At 40.5% G+C, this 16,165-nt stretch overlaps 1 protein-coding gene across 1 annotated transcript in view; it reads right to left on the bottom strand.

Moving 5' to 3' along the window:
- si:dkey-192p21.6 (uncharacterized protein LOC565246 homolog) overlaps positions 1–16,165 on the bottom strand; it is a 44,810-nt gene that overhangs the window by 12,354 nt on the left and 16,291 nt on the right. Inside the window, exons 8-15 of the mRNA XM_012850188.3 lie at positions 12,563–12,639; positions 10,318–10,348; positions 10,069–10,229; positions 6,701–6,813; positions 5,712–5,833; positions 4,579–4,702; positions 4,395–4,481; positions 1,690–1,767 (exon numbers count right to left, since the gene is read on the bottom strand). Of these exons, the coding sequence (XP_012705642.2) occupies positions 1,690–1,767; positions 4,395–4,481; positions 4,579–4,702; positions 5,712–5,833; positions 6,701–6,813; positions 10,069–10,229; positions 10,318–10,348; positions 12,563–12,639 (793 nt within the window). The remainder of the gene's footprint in view (positions 1–1,689; positions 1,768–4,394; positions 4,482–4,578; positions 4,703–5,711; positions 5,834–6,700; positions 6,814–10,068; positions 10,230–10,317; positions 10,349–12,562; positions 12,640–16,165) is intronic.

Here is a 16,165-nt window from a genome sequence, read left to right as displayed (position 1 = left end):
GAACCAGAACCAGAACCAAACATGGAAAAGCAGCATTTAGTTCCTATGCTCCACTGATCTGGAACAAACTTCTAGAAAATTGTAAAGGTGCGGAAAGCCTGAGTTCCTTTAAATCAAGATTAAAAACACATTTGTTTAGGATTGCCTTCATCCGTTCTAGTTAACTGAATCACCACTTTTTTGTTCTTTTTTTCTATCTACATTTTATTCCTACTTGCTTTTATTCTGTTTTATTTTGCTATATTTTAATCATGTAAAGCACTTTGCATTGTCTTTGTACTGAATTGTGCTATATAAATAAATTTGCCTTGCCTTGCCTTGCCTTGTGGTGTTAGGGTGTATTTTAAGGCAACGCCTAAATCACGCTGCTTCCCTCTGTGACATCACAGATCACCCCCCCAAAAAAAAATCATCCAGGACATCAGAGAGAAAACCGTGGCGCTCCACGAGCATGAGAGCGTCCAGCCATGATGCCTGTGACCCATAGGTGATCGTGTTCTGGTGTGAAAGGTGCGAAGATGCTGGCTGAAGATGCTGAGAGCCTAACATGATCCACAGTGAATGAAGTCCTGCAGCAGCAGGGATGGACATGCCATTCAGGAAGGAGAAGGTCCTCTAAAATCATTATTGCTGTTTCCAAATGCACTCCGGATGCTGGAAGATGTTTGAAGACATGTCCTGTGGCCTGATGAAACCAACACAAAAATGTTGGGACATAAAACGAGTGTTTTTTTAATTTTGGGCAAAAAAAAAAAAAACACAACCCTGTGAGCCCGAGGAAAGAGGGAAGCAACCTTTTCTGATGTAGGTCAGTGCAGCAACTGCTACTTAGTTCTGATAGAAGCAATAAGCACGTACTTTATTTTATTTTTAGCGTTCTGTTAGCTGTGACATCATCCAAGGGAGGCAGATCATCAGCTATTACCATCTAACATAGAAAGTACTCCTGGATCAATGTGAGCTTCTGTGCTTTCTGTGTCTCTGCTCTGTCTTCTCTAAGCCCCAGTGGGTCGAGGCAGATGAGCGTTCACACTGGTTCTGGTTCTGCTGGAGGTTTTCCTCCCTGTTAAAGGGGAGTTTTCCTCTCCACTGTCGCTTCATGCATGCTCAGTATGAGGGATTGCTGCAAAGCCATCAACAATGCAGACGACTGTCCACTGTGGCTCTACGCTCTTTCAGGAGGAGTGAATGCTGCTTGGAGAGACTTGATGCAACCTGCTGGGTTTCCTTAGAGAGGAAACTTTCTGACCAATCTGGAGGATCTGATGGAATTTGACTTTGGAAAGAGCCTTGAGATGATGTAGTGTGAATTGGGGCTGTATAAATAAAATTTTATTGAATTAAAGCTTAATTTACTTATGTCCGCAGAGTAACTGCTTTTTTTTCACAGTGTTGAAGGTGTAGGGAAATATAAATTGATTTTATATCACATTAATAAATATCGGTTATCGGCCATAACAGCAGTATCAATATCGGGTATTGGTCCAAACTTGGTAGTGCATTGGTACATTCCTTTTTTCAATCATTACTCTATTTATTTTGTATCTTTGCTCATAAGCCTCAGGTGTTTAGAAACATTCTAAAACCAATGATAAATACATTTATTTTGGTAAGAGAACCCAAATGCGGTCAGAATCTTCTGATTCTGGCGACGTCCCTGTGGACATTAATTCAGCAGGTGGAACGTACCAGGATGACGGCCCAGACCAGGTATCGACAGAGAACGTGGAGGGTCTTCCTTCTGTAGAAAACAATAATCTTTCCTGCCTGTGGGGCGGGAGAAGAAGCAGGAATCAGCGCAGAACTGGTACAGTTAATGAAAAAAAAAAAAAACAACAACACATGAGCTCCACCGTTCAGCGTGTCCGTTTGGCCCTGAGTAACCGAATAGTCCTGGGACGTGGCCGCGGTGGCAGCGTCCCCTCGGAGCCAGATGTGGCGTGTAAGTCAGCCCCTGATTAATTTGGTGGTGATGAACGCGCTTCAGCTGGGAACATTAGCGCGGGCGAACGCGGAGGAGGGCGGCGGACACCTGGCGTGCCGTCCAGGCCTCGCTGACTGAGGGGCTCAAAGCTCAGCCGCCCGCTGGGGATTCAGCAATGTTGCTGCCCCAGCGTGGCAGCTTCCCACAGACCAAACGGTTAGAAGTGACGCTGCAAGCATCAGAGAGCAAAAAGCTTTCTCTTCTCCTGGCCTTCTCATGGATCTGTGTCAGTGAAGGAGAACAGCTGTCCTCTCACGGCCAGGCTGTTGAAGGTGCAGCGTCTCCCTGTCCTGTTTTTCTGTAGCGTTTTAATTAAAGGTGCTTTTTGCAGAGCAAAGCAGGCACTGGACGTATAACTGATGCTTTTAGTCTGTTTCACTCCATAAAAGAGGCTTCATTGCAAAAACATAACTGAAAATAACTAAAATTTTCTTGAAATGAGTGTATTTATCCTTGATTTGAGCAGGTAAATAAGATGATTTGCCAATGGAATAAGATTTTTGCAATTAAAATAGGAACAACTCATCTACATCATCTTATTTCAAGTGCAGGATGTCTAATTATCTTATTTTAGGGGTAAAGATACTCGTTCCATTGGCAGATAATCTTATTTACCTGCTCACATCAAGGATAAATACACTAACTTTAAGATCATTTTACTTATTTTTAGATCCGTTTTTGCAGTGTTGTTAACAATGGATTGAATAGATGGAGACAGCATCCTCCACACGTTACGTTCAAGACGTGCAAAAAAGTCCAGAACCAAATTGGCTGAGAATGAAAAAAATGAGAAATCCTAAATTTAATTAGATTAAATTTATTAATTTGGAGAAAACAAAATGTCCTCGACACTTTGTAAAACCCTCTTTTTCCAGAAGGTTGGCCCTTTGACTTTTTTTAGGATGTTGAGATTATGCACAGTCCGGGTTCCTTTACTTCTGCTCCCTTCTTCTCAGCTCAGCACACGGATTTTCACACCGGCCTGAGGACGGTACTGATCCGTCTCTGTGTCGATGAGGACATATGCTTTGGATCGATATCCTGTGAAAAGATCAAATGACTTCTCTTTTTCCCTTTTCTGGCAAACAACTTCTAATTTTCCAGGGACAGCCCACAGCATCACAGATCCTCCACCGTACCTAACCGTGAGCATGACGAAATTCATCCTTTGTTTTACACCAGAACCACCTGGAGTTTTTGCTGCTGCACTGCAAAAAGGGAACTGAAAGTAAGTAAAAATTTCTTAAAATTTGTAAATTTTCCCTTGATTTGAGCAGCAAAATAAGACAAGATAGGATAATTAGATACCCTGCACTTGAAATAAGATGATGGAGATGAGTTGTTCTTATTTTAAGTGCAAAAATCGTATTCCATTGGCAAATAGTCTGATTTACCAGCTCAAATCAATGAAAAATACACTAACTTCCTACCTACTTTTAGTCCCTTTTTGCAGTGTGAAAAGTTCATTCTTTAGTCTCATCTGACCAAAGTTGAAAGGGTTTAAGTAAAGCCCGGTAGAGATTAGAAAGTTACGGTTATATCCAACCTTTCAGAGTTTCTCAAACGACCCGGATAATTTTAAATCAAACAGTGTTGATTCTGTAGACAAATTCAAATGTGCTGCATTTAATTTGAAAAACTAAAAAGATAAACAAAAAACATAGTTTGGCTTTGGACAACAGACAGTTTCTCATGTGGCCATTTGTTATTTTTTCTCCATTGAAAGGCAAGAGAACGAGCCTTTCAACGAAGGAGGATGTTGATCTTGAAAAGTCAGGAAACAGTTACAGGAAACATTGCTGGTCTAAACATGCCCTTATCTAAACTCAGAGCATTAATAATAATTAAAATAAAAGCTTAAAACAAGTGAAACTGTGACAAACAAGACTGGATGAGGATTCACATTTATCTTATCGTTGCGTACATTAAGGGAAGAACAAACATGTCCACAGATTCCTGTTTGATAATTGTTGAATCAAAAGGATTCAGGAAAATGATGCATGAGATGCTGGAAATGCGTGTGGATGTGATTAAGAGCATTCTGCAGAAATGATATTTTGGTTTTAACATGAATGAACTGGATATAATAAATTCTGATTTCCATACTTCCTGCAGCAGGGCGGTTATAATGATGCTGGCGAGCAGCATCTTCCAGTCGCTCCTTTCAGTGATTGTGCTGTTAGTGGCTGCAGCGGAAAACTTTCTTTCTTCTTATTTGGAAACATTTGTTTTTAGATCGGCTGTCTGTATGCAAAACCAACTGTTCAAACCTTCTAATGCAGAGATGACAGCTACAGTAAATGAGATGAAGTCCATGTTGAGGCAGAGTGTTTTATGTGGCCTAAGGTCATTTATTTATTTGCCTAGAGGTTAGGTTTGCCCCTGAGGAGAAAGCGACGCTCCGGCTCACCTGCATCCCCAGAAATCCCATCACAATGGAGTTGATTGTTCCCAGAATCCCCTCTGGGTCAAAGGGCTGCACAGTGAGATACATTTCCTGCAAAATACAAGCAAAGTCAACAACAGCAAGCACATTTACTTTTGTTACTTCAAACTAATTTGTTATACACAATAATAAGACAAAAGATTCCTACTTTGCAGGTGGGGTATCTGAACATGTTATCACCAAACAGCCACCTGTCGATGTATCCTGCTGCGCCCCCAGTGCAGTTTGGGTAAAGACCGTCATCCCCGATCCCACCAGCTCCTAAATACCCTCTGGAGACAAACAATAAAACTGCTATTATAAGAGTTACAATTCAAACAAACAGCAGCATTAGACTAACTAAAAGTATCAATATTAAACGAATAGTGATCTCACTTATCAATCTGCCAATAAACAAGGTTGGTAAATGTTCCCTTGATTGGCTCAGACTAATCAATCAGCAAGTGAAATGCAGATAATTAAGATTTATTTTGACTCTACACTAAATGCATCAAATGAAAACTTCAATTTTTTTCTATTCATAGATGGACACTTTTAAGTTTTAGTTTAGTGAATAGAATAAAGGTTAGTGACATGCTGTGTGCTTTAAGGCAGTTATGAGAAAACAATTTGAACTTTTTTCTGCTAGATTAAAAACTCTAAACTTCATAAATTTCATGATCAAATCAAATATTGTCAGTTTATCGAAATCAAAGTTTGATTAAAGGAGTCTGTTTGTGCTCATGCTCTGCAAAAACTGTCAACAATCATTGTTTCAGACAGGAAATCAGAAAAGGGTACTAGCCAGAAAAATGCATCTCTGAAAACAAATTTAAGAGCCAAAATACAAAGATTTAGGCAAAGTAATCAATGTATGCTGCTTATGCACTCATATTAATTCAACAGAGCTTCCCATTTCTGTTCCAGAAACATTCACCACATGTTAAAAAAGGGTGAAAGTGTGATCTCCAATCATTTCTAGACTTTTTTACCATGCAAGGTCACAAAGATGAAAAAAAAAAACACCAAGAAGCAGAAGACCCAGAGCGAGGAAGATGGATCTTCTGCCTCCTCTTCTCCCATTGCACACGACAGACTGAGATTGGCTAATTATACCCTCTGCAGCATCCCATAAATCACTATGGGTCAAAACACCTGCAACACTAGGTGCGCACTAACACCTTCTGCGAAGCAGATCCACATGCAGATAAACTCAACGTGGGAGATGAGAAAATAGTTTCCTTCAGCATGCATGTGTGCTCAGGACTAACGAGCAAACGGGGAAACCTCGTCTGGACTTACGTGGGGCAGTTGGGTACAGGCATGAGGAAAGTGATGCACAGCCATAAAGTCTCCAACAGGATTATTATCACCCACTGAGGCCAGTAAAGAAAAATATCCTGGGCAGCGTTCCACCACTGATGCTGCAGGAGGAAATGTTGAGAGAGTTTTATTCATCTGACATTTTAAAAATATAACTCATATCACCAGATTCAGTGTTTTATGGAACCTAGGATGGATGGATGGATGGATGGATGGATGGATGGATGGATTCATAGAGTGATTGATGGATGGATGGATGGATGGATGGATGGATGGACAGACGTAAGAATGGATTGATGGATTTATGGATGGATGGATGGATTAATGGACAGACGAATGGATTTATGGATGGATGGATGGATGGATGGATGGATGGATGGATGGACGGATGGATGTATTCATGGATGGATGGATGGATGGATTCATGGCTGGATAGATGGATGGATGGATGGATAGATGGATGGATGGATGGATGGATGGATGGATGGATTCATGGATGGATAGATAGATAGACGAATGGATGGACGTAAGGATGGATGGATGGATGGATGGATAGATGGATGGATGGATGGATGGACGGCCAGTTGTCCTCCACTGATGATTCTTTTTTGTGCTGCTAGCATGTTTTGAAATGTTAACCCAAAACATGCTAGCATCCATCCAGCATCCATCCAGCATCCAATTGGGTGATTCCTGTCACATGCAGCACATGTATCTCTATTTAATGGTCTTTTATTGAAAGTCAAATCTTGAAAATTGAAGTTTAATATAGCTACACAGCACGCTAACATACTAGTAGCCCAAGACAGTGAAAATGAAACAGAACTTTACATTGAGACGTTTTCCTCCAGCCACTAGCGTGGCTTTATATTATTTAGCTGTGTTTATAAAAAAAACCCGCCTCAGACTGAACCCTTTTAGTGTCTTTTCTGTTGTGTGCATTGAGCAGCTCGACACGAATTGCTCACCGCTCTCTCTGGGATTTGCGTCTGGCCCCAGAAAGTCTGCAGGAGAGACAGAACAAAGTAGGTGAAGCCCAGACGCTGCAGCACTCCGGGGATCCTGAGCCAGGACCAGGACACTGGGACACAACAGGCAACACACAGAGTAAACACTCACAAAGGGCGCCCACATGCACTAATTGTAATGGACATTATCAATCATATGAGCCTCAAAGTCAGAAATTACGCACTAATGTTTGAACATGGACAACATTAGGTCCAGAAAGATACGGGAATGTCAAGAATGAAAGGAGCTGAACCAAGATTCCCACTTATCTCTTGGTCTGGACCTGTTGGACGGGTCGTGATTGGCTGCTGGGTTGACAGATTGATTGTAATCTACACATTAGTTAATTGAGGCCCTCTTTGTCACACAGAGTGCTGTAAAACAATATGATCCCAATCATTGATCCAAACAAATCAAATAAGAGGCGGAAGTCTCTCTTTTCGCAGGAACAGAGGAAGCTCTTAACTGACGACGCTCGAGTTGAATCTGTAGGTTACACTCCCACAAAGATAATTTACGGCTCCCTGCAAAGCCGACACTTAACTGCAGCCGTGAAACGGAGGAAAGCTGCAAACGGTTACGCTTTTTTTTGGGTCAATTTATGCTTTCTGGGAGTTTAAACTGCCCCTCTTCTGATGTTCAATAACTATTAAGAGAGAACTGTCTGCTCTCAGTGTCTGAGTACCTTCAGTTATAGAATAAAGACAATAATATCATATACAGGAAGCCAGGGGTACTGGGAAAACTGTTTATTTTCAAGTTCTTTGCTTTTTGTTAAGTTCTAAGGGAAGAAAACAATGTTTAAGCTTCACTGCAGTCGCTTTCCTTTTAAAATGATCCATTTATTCAAATATTACACCTCCGTGGACAAAATTACAGGCACATCTCTATGAGCTAGAATATTACCAAAGAGTTAGTTACATAGAACCATTACACATGTGGAAAAAATATGTCAAACATTTATTTTTGTTAGGTTTGATGATGAGAGATTACAGCTAAAAGCATCTAGAGCTCAGATGGTCAGTTATATTCAACTGCAGAGGATTTTAAACCAGGAACGTTTGTTTACTGCAGTCTGTGGCGAAAGAGGGAATTAATCCTTCTTTCAAAGTAATATTTTAGGAGTTAAATGTTCCTGAAGTTCCTTAAGTTTGTCTGAACTGTTTTTAGATTTAATATACAGCACATTTGGGTTGTTAATTAAATTGACCTCCTTAATTGACAAAAGATTCTCCGTGGATCCGTGATGGGATTTAGGTCCGGCCAGGCTGTAGACCAACGCACCGTAGTGATACCACGGTTAGAGCAGTGGCAGGTGCCAAGTCCTGCTGGAAGATACACTGCCTGGTCAAAAACAAAAAGGCCACTGTGGCCTTTCAATAAGCTTCTGCAATGTCACAAGGTTTATTTCCACTCAGTGTTGCATTAACGTTTCCACTAAGATCTTGCACCAGCAGCACATTGCACCAGCTGGGCTTAAATAACTTGCTACCAGCTGAAAAATAATCGCCCGTGCAGTAATTATCAAATGGGTTGCTCTTACCTCTTTGTTTAGTTAAATCCAGGTGACAACTTATTTTTTTTCTTTTTTGGCCAAGCAGTGTAAAATCTCCATAGAGCTTGTCATGAAGGGCAGATGGCCAGGATCACTGGGGACTTCAAGAAACACGGTGGATCAAGGATCAAGATCAGTAGATCAAATGGATCCTCAAAGCCTCAAGACCCGGATGGGAAGCTCTGGTGGGCCGGGTGTGGCCCGCGGGCCGCCAGTTGACATTCACTGATCTAAAGTCTCTCCACTCTTCCTTCAGACTCTAGGACACACCTGTTAAAATCAAGGCCCATCAAGGCAATTTATCCGGCCCTCAAGAGCCAAAAAAAAAAGGCACATCATCATAAAATATAGGTATATGTCATTTTAAAGTGTATAAAGTGGCTAAAACTGTGTCTCCTGTAGAGAATGTTTTTTTAACTGTGTAGTAACATCATCCTGCCTCTAGATGTCAGTTTTTCCACCACACATTAAAACAATCCAGAAATTTCCAAAAAGAGAAGAAGTGATGCAGAAATTATGAAAGTTTAAAGTGTAACTCATCTCAATATCAACTTTTTGCAGATAAACTGTTCAAATGGGCCTAATGGTGCTACTTTTATGTTACAGTGAAAGTTTTTACATTTTTGTGTGAACTGGAATGAAATTATGAAATCAAAAGTATCACCTATACAGGTGCAACCCGCCCCTTTAATGACAATTCTTGAGGCCAAAGTAGCCCAATATAGAAATTACTTTGACAGCCATGCTCTACGACTTTAGTTTCAAACTGAAATGCAAACCGAAAACTCTTGATCGGACTTTGGTCCTCTCTTTTTTTCCTTCCACTTAACTTTCCTGTAATACTATTGGAAACAGAAGCGAGAACAGCCAGCTTCTTTAGCATTTATGGCTTAAACCTTTTTGTGGAGGCTTGTTTGTGACTGTCAACTGAATCAAGTCAGCAGAACGCAGTCCTCCCCAGAGCGTAACATTACTGTATATTTTTATATCTGTTCTATATGTTATTCAGATTTTTAGAATTAATGAATTAATTGTATAATTGCTTTAAATTATATATATATATATATATATATATATACACACACTAAGAAAAGAAGCTTTAGTAAAAAGAGAAGGAACCGACCGTTCTTGATTTGACCATTATTCCAACATTTTACCACAGCGTAATTTATTTTAAGTGAGTCATTGCTTCTGACAAAGGTTAACACCTCCTTCTCTCTGGGCTGACATTGAAAGGGCTCCGCATATCGAGCTGACGTGACGCCATTCCCTTATTAGATCAAACCGTGGGACTGAAAAGCCCAGAGCCGTCCTTGGAGACGGAGGGCAAAGCCGCTCTTTACGCTGAAAGTCTCTGAGCTGCTGTGATCGGCGGAGTCCAGCAGCTGCAGGAGGGCTGTAACTCTATCTGTTTGTAATCGTCCATTACCAAAGAGCGCTTGTTTTCGCTCAGTTTAAAACGTCCCACGTTGCAGGACCTTGAGACTGCACACTCGACAACAATATTTTCCTTAACCCAGTTATTCTGACATCCGTGCAGGAAAGTCCATTAGCACCAGGGATGGCTAATGTGTGGAGGGCGCCCCTACGGACGCTGAAATGAAGATTTCCAGCACCGGGTCTCAGCTCGGGAGCTTTAGCTGTAACCACAGATGTGGAGGAGAACCCATTTGGCATTTTTGCAAACGACTTAGCTGTGATAAAAGTCTTCAGACACATGAACGAACACTAAAGCGCGGTTTTAAAGAAGAGTCTGTGAGATTGGACACCTACACGGGCCGTCTCTGGGAGAGTAGTTGAGGAAGCAGAAGCCGAGCATCATCAGCACAACTGTTCTCCAGGTGATCTTTCTCAGCAGCTGCAGGCGGCCGACTCCTCTCCTCTGCATGGAGCTGAAGGCCAGAACCACCGAAGTCCCGATTATAAACACAAACCTGCAAGACGCAACACAGCAGGAGGTCGTCTGAGCAGGGGACGTTCACACAGGGGGACACAGGAGCCGAACTATCAGGCCGTACCTACCACGGCATGACCAGGTCCGCCACGGTTAAACCTGCAGCACAGATGTAACAATCAGTGAGGTTAGAAATCAATACAAACACGTTCACTGAGGCCCTTAGAAGGTCACATCTCTACTCATTCAGGGGCTCCTGCATATTTTCATGTCCAAATTCCCTTTTCCTTTTTTTTTTAAGTCAGATTCAGATTCAATAATCTTTGTTAATCCAAGCGGGCCGTTAACGTGCAGTTAGGCGGTCTTATCACAAAGACAAAATACTATGTTATGGTTAAACATGCATTCATACAGTCCAGTATGAACATGCAACGTGGCAGTGACAGATCAGGTCAGTTCACTGAACAATAACAGGAAGTAGAAACATGACCAGCTGGGATCATTTTGTAAAAGGGCATAAAGGCCCAAATTGAGAAGACTATCTAAAATAAATAAATAATCTAAAACAATTCTGTTCAACAGGCTGCAACAGCATTCACACTGCAAAAAGGGAACTAAAAGTAAGTAAAAATCTCTTGAAATTAGTGCATTTTTCCTTGATTTGAGGAGCTAAATAAGATTATTTGCCAAAGGAATGAGTATTTTTACCCCTAAAATAAGATAATTACATATCCAGAATTCACTGAATTCCAGAAACTTTCACTTACTTTTGGTTCCGTTTTTGCAGTGCAGCAACTTGTTGAAGGAATGAAAGAATTCACCCATTCATAGTGTGCACTGCAAAAACAAAACTAAAAAAAGTAAACATTTCTTGAAATTAGTATGTTTGTCCTTGATTTGAGCAGGTACATGTCTACGTATCTGCCAATAGAATGAGTATTTAGACCCCTAAAATAAGATAATTAGACATCATGCACTTGAAATAAGATGATGGAGATGAATTGATCCTATTTTAAGTGTAAAATTCTTATTGCATTGGCAGATTATCTTCTTTACCTGCTCAAATTAAGGATAAATGCACTCGTTTCAAGAAAAGTTTTGTTATTTTTAGTTCTGTTTTTGCAGTGTACGGTCCCTTATCTGTGCAGGGCTGCGGGGGAGTCCCTATCAGTTCACTGTTTGATGCAACTTTTTTTGATTTTTATTGCAGCTTCTGCACAAATTGCTTTTCAAAAATGGAAATATCTGAAAAAAGGATTTTAAATTAAATTTTAAATTTTAAATTTAAATTTTAAATACAGAAATTACAGGTAATTCCACACAAAAAAACAGGAAGAAAATGTGCATTGGGAATCCAGTGTCTTGCAAAATTGTGTGACATTGCAACCACAAACCACAAGCTATTGTGCTGAGATTTCATATTATGCATAGTTGTGCAGCTTTTTATTTTTTATTTTGACAAAATAAAAATAAAATATAAAAATCAGCTCTCTTTGCTGCGATAACCATGTTCCCTAATCAGAATATCAGAGCCTCCTAAAGGCCTCTAAGGTTTTTTAGAGAACATTAGAGCATCATGAAGACCAATAAACCAACAAACACACCAAGGCTTATGGACCAGGCAAGTAGAGCATTAAAGATGCAGCCAAGAGGCTCACAGCAACTAAGAAAACCTGTTAGAGACTGGAGGAGACTAGAGACTGGTTTTCTCCTCCAGCAGGTTCGTCTTCCAGCAGGATGACGACCTGAAACATCCACCCAGTGCTATGAAGGAACAGTTCAGACCAAAAACACATTCATGTGATACATCTAACCATGAATATATCCCAACATGCATGGTCATCTCTGCACGTTTCAAACGGGAACGCACAAAGGCACCCATGTTGTTGGCATAAAGGTTCATAAAATGTTATAAGTGCTGTGATATTCACAGGAGGAGTTGTTTTAACGAGACAGCTTCATCTGATTATTTCTCTCGTAACGAATCTCATCAATAAAAGATTTCAGCTGAATGTTGAAAAAAAAAAAACTGAACCCTTAGGAAAAAATCCTTGTTTATCTTTACAAGTGAATGTAACATAACCAGATTTTTTCAAGTCTAATTCCCCCCCCCCAGTTTCCTTGTGGTTGTAAACGTCTAGGGATCTTGGCTCTGATTGGTCCAGCTTGAAGAATGCCGTTCTGTGTTTTTCTGAATGCCTCCGTGTGTGTCCACTGGGACGGCATTTCTCATAATTGGCGGCGACGGTTTAGACAATGATGAGGAATGTGTTGTTTGTGGTTAGCAGCTTCAGGTTTCTAGCAAGTAGAGCACGATCTGTTCTTATTTTTTATTATTTTTTTAAATAAATGCATGCATGTTGTGCACCTCACCATTCCAGGGTGCATGTTGGAAGAACCAGTAGCCTCCTCCACCGTAGTTCACAAACACCATCACCGTCAGAGCAAACCTGCAAAGATATTAAAGAGGCGAGTGTTCGCTTTGGGAAACTCCGACGCAGAAGAAGAAATAAGTTTAACCAAGGTCTAAGTAAATGACATTTAATGCTAAAAGTATCAGTAATATGCTAACTTATTTATCTGAGGTTTAGTCCAAACCAAATTACTTCATGGTTGCACACAGAGTGCTATCAAAAGTATTGGCACCCCTTTATTTTAGATGTGTTGTTTTTCTCAGGATTTCTATGTTGTTCATGCAAAAAAAAAAGAAAAAAAAAAAAAAAAAAGACTCAGCATTCAAGAGTACCTAGTGCTTTTTGTTTGCTCCATAAAACACCAAAGCTAGAGATAAATGCAAGGAGATGTAAGATCCAATGATTTATGAGAGGAATCACATAAGTGTGCAAGGACTGGACACAAGAAAGGGGAGAGGACAGAAGGAGACAAGAGTGACACACTGCAAAAACGGAACTAAAAATAAGTAAAATTTTCTTAAAATTTGTGTATCTGTCTTTGATTTGAGCAGGTAAATAAGATGATCTGCCAACAGAATAAGATTTTTACACTTAAAATTGGAACAATTCATCTCCATCATCTTATTTCAAGTGCTAAATGTCTAATTATCTTAGTTTAGGGGTCAAAATGCTCATTCTATTGGCAGATGATTTTATTTACCTGCTCAAATCAAGGACAAAAACACTATGTTTAAGAACATTTTGCTTATTTTTAGATCCATTTTTGCAGTGCACAAGGAAGGAAGCAAGGAAGGACACAAACTCTAACCCTAACATGCTTGAAAACTTTCAAATGTGGCTAAATTAAAACATTTTTGAGTGAGTTTATCCTCCAAAGGAACGTCAAAGACTCATTTGACCGCTGATGGTGGTGCAACCATCTACCAGGCTTTAGCGGTAATTGATTGTCCACATAGGGTCTTGTTGGCTTGAACACCCATTTTATCTCCTTAATAAATGAAAACGTGATTTGAAAACTGCTTTTTGTATTTACTGATATACTATTAGTCAGTCAAAATCCAACGATCAGAAATATATGTGACGCAAAAGACGTAGCAGTGAGTCTCAATAGAAAACAAGCACTGCAACATTACAAACAGAACAGAACAATAAAACAAAGGGAATAAAAGTGAGATCATAATATTAAATTAACCCGTGAGTCGATGCAGGAGAAGTCAGACAATAAGCCCTTTTTATTGTGTCACAACTCCAAATGCTGGCTAATGCAGTCTAAGCATTATGAATCACTCAGGAAATGAGCGCTTGTCCTCTGGATCTCCTCAGGCAGCTTTGCTGACTAAACACTTTGCGCCTAATATATGATACACTTTGTGCTTTAGCGCCGGCCAAGGCTGCTGAAACGCCGCGCTCGTGTGATGGAGAGCCTCTCTGAGTCACGCACAGCAGGAGAAAAAAGCGCCGTTTGGAGACAGGTGGAGAGGCCATTACACAGCACAGACCTGCCGGGGGGGCATACAGGTGGAGAAGCAGCATGATCGTGATACAGATCAGTTCATAGTTTCATCAAATTCAGTTTTCTTTCCCCAACTCTTTGATTTGGTATTTAATCAGAGCAACAAGAAATTATTAGGAGTGACTTTGGGAGCCGTAAAGAGATTAGCACAGCCTCTGATAAGGTGCGCTGTATCTACCTCTCTGCCTCCTCTTGTTTTCCTGCCCGGATTCAATTAAGAGGTGCACCAAAGCCATTACTGCTCCTTTAGCCCCAACCTGCTGATACAAGATTCTAATCGGCCGCTATCATCTCCAAAGGGCTATTAAAGCCCAGTATAAACCCCGCTGCACGCGTTTCCGTCTCACACAGGTACGCACACATGCACACGCTCGCGCTACCATTCAGATTTTGACGAACGTGTCCATTAGCTGCCATGGTAACGTAGAAAAAGGTTAACCCCCCCTCCGCCCCTGCCGGCCAGATGAGGCCCCCGTAAAAGTCGCTGCAATCTCACCACTTATTGGCCATCTTTTTAATTAAAACACCCAGCTGTCTTTAGTCCAAACGAGGGCTTTATTACGCCGCAACTGCCCGGTGCATGTGAGGAAACTAATTATGGACGGAGGGAAATAATTAAAGGCTAATATGATGTTGAGATGAGAAGCCTTTGCTTTGTGTTGCATCTGAACCCTGCAGGGTTTTTATTTATTTTTTTATTTATTTTATTTGTTCCTCAGCTCGTAATCTGGTTTAGGCAGTTGAGATCTCTGCGGTTTGTTTCTTCACCATGAGGCTTAATTAAAGGCCCAGGAATGAGTGGAAATGATTGAGATGCTTTTTGTTAGCTGTGAACCTGGTTATGATGCACCGAGAGGCATCAACAAACGCACATTATGGGGATAATTGGATTAGTAATTTGGGATTTTTAATTATTTAGTTAAAACGGATCCGTTTTACTGGCATAATTATCGTTTTCAGGGTAAAACTATAATACTAAAACTATAATACAAGGGCTGCACAGTGGGTAGCACTGTTGCCATACAGCAAGAAGGTCCTGGGTTCAAGTCCTACCCCTGCCCTAGGTCTTTCTGCATGGAGTCTGCATGTTCTCCCTGTGCATGCATGGGTTCTCTCTGGGTACTCCAGCTTCCTCCCACAGTCCAAAAACATGACTGTTAGGTTAATAGGCCTCTCTAAATTCTCCTTAGGTGCATGAATGGTTGTCTGTCCTCTGTGTTGCCCTGCAATAGACTGCCAACCTGTCCAGGGTGAACTCCCCCCTTCTTGCCTATTGAATGCTGGAGTTAGGCACCACACTGCAAAAACGGAAACTAAAAATAAGTAAAATCGTCTTGAAATTAGTGCATTTGTCCTTGATTTGAGCACATAAATAAGATTATCTGCCAATGGAATGAGTATTTTGACCTTTAAAATAAGATAATTAGATATATTGCACTCTAAATGAGATGATGGAGATGAATTGTTCCTATTTTAAGTGTAAAAAACTCTTTCCATTGGCAAATCACCTTATTTACCTGCTCAAATTAAGGACAAATACACTAATTTTAAGACGATTTGACTTATTTTTAGTTTTGTTTTTACAGTGCAGCACCCCTCATGACCCATGCAGGGTTAGAAAATGGAGGGATCAAACTTTAATACAGGCTTAAATCTGAGGCATAAGTCTGGTTGCCTCTGATTTAAACCTGTTTTCTGTATTCATCCAGGGTAAAAAAAAAACATATATTTATCTATATAGTGGAGCTATCCATTGTTATATGCATTTAAAACATTTTTTTTTTAAATGTTCAAGCATCTAGACGTTGTAGTGTATAGAGGATTTTTTTCTGGTCTAAAACCACCTTGCTTGAATTTTGGCTTTCTCCAGTTGAGCACAATCAGGTCAGATGGATGAAATCTGGGACACATTCAGATCTTCCAACTATTATGAACCCAAGCAGATATTAAAACTGCTTCTGGAAGCTCAGCAGTCCCAAACGGTCTCTCCAAAGCTCTGATCTCAGCCCTGTTGAAACTCTGTGCCAGGAAAACCGAAAAGATTAAATG

This window comes from Fundulus heteroclitus, chromosome 22 (genome assembly GCF_011125445.2).
Source record: "Fundulus heteroclitus isolate FHET01 chromosome 22, MU-UCD_Fhet_4.1, whole genome shotgun sequence".
NCBI lineage: Eukaryota > Metazoa > Chordata > Actinopteri > Cyprinodontiformes > Fundulidae > Fundulus > Fundulus heteroclitus.
The sequence above is the reverse complement of the archived record's forward strand: the minus strand, read 5'-3'. Positions and strand labels throughout refer to the sequence as shown.